Source organism: Phoenix dactylifera, chromosome 16 (genome assembly GCF_009389715.1).
Source record: "Phoenix dactylifera cultivar Barhee BC4 chromosome 16, palm_55x_up_171113_PBpolish2nd_filt_p, whole genome shotgun sequence".
NCBI lineage: Eukaryota > Viridiplantae > Streptophyta > Magnoliopsida > Arecales > Arecaceae > Phoenix > Phoenix dactylifera.
This window is the reverse complement of record NC_052407.1, coordinates 8,694,509-8,703,651: the sequence shown is the minus strand read 5'-3', so window position 1 is coordinate 8,703,651 and position 9,143 is coordinate 8,694,509. Positions and strand designations below refer to the sequence as shown.

At 36.3% G+C, this 9,143-nt stretch overlaps 1 protein-coding gene across 1 annotated transcript; it reads left to right on the top strand.

Annotated features, from left to right (window-relative positions):
* The first annotated feature begins 260 nt into the window (after positions 1 to 260).
* LOC113462325 lies at positions 261 to 1,820 on the top strand. Its single transcript, XM_039114437.1, has 2 exons — positions 261 to 852; positions 1,488 to 1,820. Exons 1-2 carry the CDS (start codon positions 433 to 435, stop codon positions 1,602 to 1,604), a joined length of 537 nt encoding a protein of 178 aa, XP_038970365.1. The 5' UTR covers positions 261 to 432; the 3' UTR covers positions 1,605 to 1,820.
* The last annotated feature ends 7,323 nt before the right edge of the window (positions 1,821 to 9,143 follow it).

Sequence of the window (9,143 nt, the reverse complement as noted above, 5' to 3'; positions counted from 1 at the left end):
CTTTAATGCTGAAGGGACTTTTTGGAAAAAAGTAAAAATGGAGTGATTCCCGCCTCATGGGAAAGTAACTTTCCCATGTTTCTCATGGGAAAGACTTTCCCATGAAATGTGGGAATCACATTCCCATGGGAATACAACTTTCCCTTCTCTCTTCTTTGAAAACTCCAACCAAACAAGAGGCATCTCATTACTTTCCCGTTGACCACACTTTCCCCCCTTCTTTTCCCGCGAACCAAACGAGCCCTATATGTTACCCTTTGTGGATCAAAATAGCAAGGAGAGAGAGAGAGAGAATCAAAATCCTCCCTGAGTTGTTGGAGGCAGCAAGGTCAGGGGACGCTTGCTCGCCTTCAACGAATAGCTGGGGGGAACAAAACCTTCCTCATCGCTGTCACGGCGGAGGGGAACGCTGTGCTCCACATAGCAGCCAAGATGGGACATGCGGAGCTCGCAAAGGCCATCTGCAGCCTGGTGCCCATGCTGTTAACCAGACAGAACTCCAAAGGAGACACTCCGCGGCCAGGGCCGGCCGGGTATCATGACATCGTCACCTCCTTCGTCTCCACTCGAATAGCTGATGAGGAACTTGGAGAGGATCATGGCCGCCTTCGTAAGGCGAGGAATCGCGTCGGAAACACGGCACCTTCACGAGGCGGCCCAGAACGGCCACCTGGAGGAGGCCAAAGCGATCATGTCCATGGATCCAGACTTGGCGCCTCCGGTGAACCCGGCCGGCGTGTCTCCGCTCGACATGGCCGCGGAAAGGTGGTCATCGAAACTCGTGCAGTTGTTGCAGCGGTCCCCAGCTTTCTCCTACCAGCGAACTGCATGCGGCTGTGCTCGGGACCCACGGTACGCTGCTCTAAAACTAGGTTTTAAATAATAATATTATAATAAGTATTAATTCATGTAGTTGGTAAAGTTGTTGGATATACTAATTATTATCTTGCCTCATTTTTTTCCCCCGAAAAAAGTCATCCCTCTAATGCTAAAATGTTATGATAGGTTATTTTGCTGTTCGAACGGTTTCAACCACGGCTGGAAAAAGTAATAGTCGTTATTTATAACAGTTTTGGCCAGCTCCTGATAAAGCGACAATAACGGATGGAAAAGATAATGATCATAATAGTGATATAATAATTAATGATCATAATGCATGAACAACACTGCCAAAAATATCATTAATTGCTTTCAGGAAAATTAGAAACATCAATCTTGCACTTGATGTGTCTTCTTTTTGCGAAAACATCATCCTTCTTGCAAATATTTGCTATGAAAAGCTTGAAGATGAAGCTAATTAACTACTAATTAACTTCGAAAGGGATGATGGATGTGCAATACTGCAAGGTATTGCAGTAACATCACATGCATGCATAAATTTGTGCACAACAATATTTACCTCCGAGATTCTCCTCTTTATTCGGAAAAAAACACTAAATCAAATATTAATATGCAACAAAATTCTCTTGATGGTGCACTTGGAATAGGATGTAAATTGCATTAAAGAGGGCAGAGGCAGTGGCCTGCAGTGCAGCATTTGGAGTGATGAGCAACTTCAAGTTCATTGGTATATCCGGTTGGCTGTGGCCTCCCAGCCATATTAGAAGAGCACCTGAATATTTTGCCACATGAAGATATGGGCAATGAATGAATAAGTGGAAGTTCTAGTATTTTTAGGAGAAACCAAGAAGGTGATGAAGAGCAATGGTTTAGTGCTTACCATGAATGTAATACCTGAGGGAAATCCAGCAATAACCAAGTCGACTTTATTGAAGATATATAATCGCAACATTATGACTCCATGATCACTATTTCAAAAACTAGCTCAAAAATTTAGTACTAACATCACCTAGACCAGCTTTCAAGACTGTCCAGGGCTAGTCATTTTTCCTTTTGGTGTCCTTGAAATGATTGGTTTAACATGATTAGAAGGCTTGTTGATGTGAATGGCAACTAAAACTTGAAAGGATTCAAGTGGCTAACTTGCATTAATACCATATCTACACACAAAAGAACACAAAAAGAATTGCAGAAGGCTTCAATAGTAGTATAAGCCAAGATGCAAAATGTCAAGGAAACTTTGCAGAAATAGCCCATTTTATTTTTATTTTTCTTGTAGAAGTGGTACAACTGTGATTATTTTTTTTTTGACGTTTTCCCCCTTAGACCCAAAGATAGAATACATGCTTGCAAAACTCAACAAATATGTCCATTTATCTTAAAAATATGTTCATTTGTATAAAAGGTGATTAGACTTAGCCTCCTCTTCACTTTAAAGAAAAAAATTCAATTACCATTTAAAGCAAATCTAGCTAAATTTGTGCCTAAAATGTAAAGTGACAATCCATGTCTTATATGTACGTGAGTCATGCATTAGAATTGTATCCAAAGATTCAAAGATAAATATTGTGGCAAGATCCATTAGAAACTGCCATGTAGATCCCTCGTGATGTTTCAAGCAATTGTCATTGATACCTTTAATCAACTTTAGTAAATCTTGATATTATCACATACTTAAATTAATTAAAAGAAAAGAACTCAGAAGAAAGTGACAAGTTTTGATAAAGACTTGTCATCGAGCAGATTGATATGAACTACAAAAAAAACTTAGTTGCACTTATGCTTCAAGTCGGGGTGGCAACGTATGAAAGTGAAATATATTCAAATTAAAGAAATAATAAATGCGATTGACCAAAATAAATATAATCTATTGATGGTTATGATTCTTCAACCCATACTTGTGAATCGCATGAATTAATTTGACTTTGCATAGTTATAATGTAAATATAATCCACATGACCCAATCAATTCAACCTATCAGATCTTACATAGCTTTTACACATTTGATGCAATCACACATTATCAACAGAAATGCTAGGTCTCTATCTACACATGATGCATGCCAGGTGCTAGCAATTTGTAATTAGCTCAAAAATTCTTAGTTTGACATCATTAACTGTTTTGAGACTAACTATTATTCTTTAAAAATAGAGACTAAGCATTCTTACAAGTATTAAGCATGTATTTTTAAATTAAACTAAACATGCATATATTTTTGAAATTATAATAAACCCACATTTATTGATAACACAACCCACCCTAGCTTTGACTATTTTTGTAAGTTGAAACTTGATTTGGATCTTTTTATCTGTAGCCTTCAATTGTTAGACACCAATAATATGGTTGCCCCTTAATCCTTTTAAGATAATGCTTTGCAAAAAAATATTTATACAAGCCAACAACTCTTAAAATGGAATTTATGATTTTTATTTTTTAAAATATTTTGCTCATCACTATAAACATTTCCATTAAGTTTTTCAAATATGTATATATTTACCAAATTTATAAAGCCAAATCACCTTTTGTATTACATCTTTCATAACTATGGTAAAGACCATAAAAGGGGTTCAGTAGTTAGAGTTCTTGAATTATAATTAAGTTAGATTGGTACGTATTCTGGGCAATATTGAATGCATCAGATTGAATCCTTATATTAGTAAGATCTAAAGTTTGATTTTTGCCATGATTTTTTTATATATTTGATCAAGATATAGAGTCATTAATCTAGAAAGTACAAAGATTTAATTATCTTTAAGGGATTATTTATATTTATTTGGTGTAGCTTTAGAATACCTAAAGGAAGAAAGATGAATCAGGGAACTTATTTTACCCAAATAAAATATAAAATTTTGAACCCAGTTTTGTATTGATTAAAGTATATAAATGTTTCATATATATATATATATATATATATATATATATATATATATATATATATATATATATATATATATATTTGTACATATTTATAACCTTTTACAAATTTACCGAGTCCTTTTCCTTGTGACATCCCCGGATATGATTAATGCATGGAAACTAATTAAGCTTCTTCGGCCCAAGGTGCAATCATTTGGACTTCATCCGAATATGGGAGTTTTACTTTTATACGGCTTGGCTCTGAAAAATTTTCTTAGGCAAAAAAATATAAATAAAAAAGAAAAAAGCTTCTTGTTTTCAAGTGGAACTCGAATCAAAAAAAGAACTAATATTAATTTGCTTCTCAGTAAGTTGTAACTTTTTATTAGCCATTGCATATCCAGTTTTTTGTAGACTACGAAAATATGGGATCGTGGATTTCTCATTGATGGTGATGAAAAAAGAAAGCAGCAAAATATTTTTAGTCAACTAATGAATAGAAAAATAATACTCTTTGGCACGACATTATAAAATGCAAAAAGAATTCATTTGGTAATATTTATTTACTACATCAATTTCCACCAATATCTTGATTTTATTTTTAATATTACATGCAAATTATTTTGAAAATAAATAAATCTTGTTGAGAAACATCTTTAGAATTATTATTTATAGGATGAAAACTTTATTAGAAGAATCAACCTTCACAAATTTTACGCTTTAAGTTCTTGTCATGTAGGTAATGATCTATATTTCACACATAATTTACTACTTTTCAAAGATTCACACAAACTTCATGTTTTATTTGTATCAGTTTTGGGCTATCATATTTTATTCATTGTCATTGTTATATTTAATTCAACCCAAATTAGCTTAACTTTATGATTTAAGATATTTTGAGCCAATCTAACTTAACATCAAGCCAAATAGTTACATAGGTTGACAAACCTTTTGACTGGGTTCCACTCATACTTTAGACCAACTCAAGCTCAACTAACTATATCCAATCTAGTGATAAATATCATGTGAACGTCACCACAAAGCACTCACTGGAATGATGTCGCCCATTTGGCCATTTGCCAAGGGTGGAGAGGATTTGATTCCGATTGGAGTCAGGCCTTAAGAGTTAAGAGTGGGGTGGGTAGAAAAGGTAGGGATTAGTGTATCCCAATCTAAAAAAAAAAAAAGCTAGAGATCTAAGAAGTTGATTCAATTGATTTAACAACTCGCATTCATTTTGTGGAATAATGCATGAACACATGATCCACGAAAACTATATAGGCAATAAATTAGCTTAGGCCTTGCCATCATATTTTTTAGGTCTTTCATGCTTGATATTTGCAATTCATCCAAAAAAATAGCCACTCAACAAATCAGGACCATTTATTTCCCATCTTAATATATACTAGTTGCTCATAGATGGTTTTTTCAAACAATACTACTTAGAAGACTTCTAATTGCACAACTAGTTATAATTTAATTGATTCAACTTGCGATCAACATGTGTCGAGATGGACTATTTTGCAAGCAAAAGCTCTCGACAATGCTCCGATCTTTGCTTGTAGTAATAGAGTAGATTGAAATAAATGTTGAAAGAAATATATAATATTTCTAAATAATATTTCTTATCCCCATGAGCATCTAAACACAAGATGAGCATACCTAAACCATTGCTTGCCATAAGTCCATAACACCATGTCTTCCATAGTATACCATAAGGTTGTACCATCCCAGGTATAAATTAATGTTTCTACCTATAAAACTGGTATAAATTAGAACCTCTAGTCTAACTTTTTATTCTTATCCCTGAAGAACCCATACCCGATCCAAAAAAACCCTTAAGCTCGAGACAGAGAAGCTTTTTTTCCATGTGAAAGTTGATTTGGATGGGTGGCAACTAGAGTTGATCATGGGCTTGATCTTAGCCCTAAACTCGATTCATTTTTATTTAGGCATCGGACTGGGCCTATATAAAATTTGTATTTTCTGTGCCCAAGCCCGACCCATGACTAGTTCTAGCAGCAACCCAATGGCTTGAAACCAAACTACTTGTGGGAGTCATTTAGGCCACGATGCATCCATCATAATGTGTCTCAAATTGGTAATATTCTTCAAAATTATTTCAATATATATGATATATTAAATTTGTATATAATAGCAAATATGAATATTCTCCAAATAGACCTTAAGTGAAATGCTTCCCGTCTTTTGTCTCATGTTATCCTACCTTCTTCCCGGCATTGCGAATCTAAAAATTGTAATAACTATCGAGAAGGACCAAACTGCTTCCCTGGAGAAATGCAGAACTTTAAGAAGTTTAGTTTGTGGAAAGAATTTTTTTTTACTGAAGTATTTTTTAGATGTTTGGTTGACTATGTAGATTCTGCTTTTTTTTGGCCCGCGTATGCTTCTTTTGACGCTCCTGTTATCTTTTTTGGGTGGCCCACAAACCTATATAAAAAACTCTACGAATCATTTCAAATATACGAAAAATTCCTCTTCTACCTCCTATTCTTATTCACTTCTCCTCATAATTTTAATTATTTTTCTGAGTTTCTTTTGAGCTATCTCCAATCGTGAACGTGCTCTTCTTTCTTCCCTGAAAGTGCACTGATGGGGAAGACGTGATTCTGTATTAGATCGTCGTATCTTTAGGAGATCTGTACCAACAGACCCGTACGTGAGTGGCATAAACTTTTCTAGGACAATGCGTTAGCGTGCTTCGATCCACATACCATCTTCTTTCATTTTTTTATTTTATTATTTTATTGTCAAGTAAATAATTTGCTAGTTTATTCTTCTTATTTACTATTTATAAATATTAAATTATTAATTTATTAATTATATTTGTGTATCTATGCTAACAACAAGATCTATGGCTCTGCACTAACTTGTCTCAACCTCAATGTTTAAACAATTCAATCAGCTAAAACTTCTCTCTGCAAGTACTGATATCCTCAAGTATTTGGATACGCCGGATTCTATCCCTGAATTACATTTCATGGCAGACACGTGTGAACACCTTGCGGCATTGGAAGAAAAGATATCAACGGCTAGCTCACAGCATAGAAGATCGGACAACAAGGCCCCCCCACGTCCACCAATAGGACAACGCCAAACTTTATAATAGCAGGCACCACGGAAAGGTCAGACCCCTTATCTTTAGACCGTTTGACTCCATCCAGCCACCCGTAAGTCTTCTCCATCGAAATCCGACACGTATGAGCCCATGCATGATGACGTGTCATGTGCCTATTTGTCCAATCAGCTTATGTGTGTTCTATACAAAACAGAGATAATACCAAGTTCTTGTCCCACAACCTCATTATAAACTCTTGGAGGAACAAAATTCTTACGGGCATGCACTACAGTACATTGCACAAGATGAGACTTTCTTTTTTTTTTTTTTTTTCATATTTTCGCTTACAATTTGAGCGAAAACTCAAAAGTTAAATAAGAATAAAATTTTTTCTACTAACAAAATTCATTAATTTTATAACTTAAAAAAAAGTGTTAATAAAAACCATACACAAAAAAAAGATCGTTATATTCTCTTTTTTCCTCACCAAGTGATACACATTTATCGACTTTCTGATACATATTGTAAACTTTTTTGATATACACCTAGTAGCAACCCAATACATACTTTCAGATAAATCGATATACAGTTTTCAGAATATAATGCTTACTAGTATATAGTATATGACTAGTTGATATACACTTAGCAATATCGTTATCCAATATCTCAAATGATGATTCACTAGTCACACTACATAATCAAGTAATACTTCATCGTCGGTTTTTTGATACATACTGTAAACTTTTCTGACATACTTTTAGCAGCAACTCAATACATACCTTCATATAAATCGGTGCATAGCTTCTAGAATATAGTATTCATTAGTATATACTATACGGTGAGATGACATACACCTAGCAAAAAAGTCATATAATATTCCAATACATATCTTTAGATAAATCGATGCACAATTTTTAAAAAAAATTGGAGAGGAGAAGAAAGATCTTAGAGATGGAAGAGACAACTAGATGAGGAAGAGGATAGAAGGAGGGGTTTGACGAAGAAGAAAAAGGATGCGGATGGTCTTTCTTCATACATAATCTCTTTTCGCATGTGCAATTTTCTTTTCCTTTTATTTTTTTAAGTTAGAAAATTGATAGATTCCATTAGTAGAAATTTTCTTATCTCCATTTGATTTTTAGATTTTCTTTTTAAGATAAATATAAGAGAGAATATGTCAAAAAAAAAAAGAGAAGAAGAGTTTGGTGACTTTGGTCTCATATTTTCTTCTATGGTGCTCAGCCCATATTAATTTTGTTCCCCATGGAGCTCCCTTCGAGCGATTTTCCTCTTCCCACCATCAATCGCCTGAGTTAATGCATCTTGAAGTGGGTTAACAAGGTCGGAGGTCCTCTCACTGTGCTTGGCGCTCAAATACCCATCGCCAGGATTTCTTCTACGGAGCAGCAACTGATTTGAGTACCCGAAGGCCTTGTTTCAACTGTCTTGAACCCATGCTGCCCTGCGAGGCCGAATGCAGGGTTTCACACGCTGCCATCCTTTTCCTCTCACAGATATCTGTTTTCATAATATCTTTCAGGATACCTACATAAAGCCTTGGTCGAGGATTCCGGCGAAAGTCCTCCGATGACTAAGTTAGCCAGACCTTTTGAGAGGAGAGCTTTTTAAGTGTCTTTGATGGCCTTTTGTAGCTCAAAATAGGTTGTAATAGCTTGTAGAAGCTTATAATAGTTTGTACAAGTTTACCAATAGCCTTTTCCTACCCTTTTTATAGCGTGAGAGTTTCAGCCGTTACTTGAAATTTCGGTTCGATTCGTGATCAGCTGGCCATCAATTGGAGGCGGCGGATAGCACGGAGATCAATCCTGCGAGCGGAGAATTCGAGAGATATCTTTCCGGATTTGTTCTGAGGATTCGCCACGTCATTCCAAACGGAAGTGGTCGAGGGAGCTCTTTAATGCGTTGTGTACGCACTTACTCCGAGGCATTACCTGGTGGTATGCGAGGGGTCAATCATTAATGCCTCGCCCCCGAGGCAGCCATTATGATGACCGGCCTTTAACACCGTGATGTAGGAAGATCTGCCGAGGGAGCTTCTGGGTCTGCCACGTGGCACGATCTGGCCGCTACGCCGCCTAGGCATGAGATTCGCGGGATCTTCAACGGGATCAAGGTTGATAGGGCCGAAGTCGGCTCGGCCTTCAGCAGGCTGAGGTCGGCTTGGCCTGTGGTTGAGATCGGCTCGGCCATCGGCAGGGCCGAGGTCTGCTTGGCTTTTGACGGGATTAAGGTCTGTCTAATTCTTGGCAAGGCCGAAATTGGATGACTCCATATCGGAACATGACGATGCATTTTGCCTCCCATCAATTGGCATCCAAGACTACATCACACGTGCCACTACAACATC

Coding starts and splice junctions, on each gene's coding strand:
- LOC113462325 (XM_039114437.1), top strand. CDS start 433: ATGGGACATGCGGAGCTCGCAAAGGCCATCTGCAGCCTGGTGCCCATG. Junction 853..1,487: donor GGCTGTGCTCGGGACCCACG/GTACGCTGCTCT, acceptor CACTTGGAATAG/GATGTAAATTGCATTAAAGA.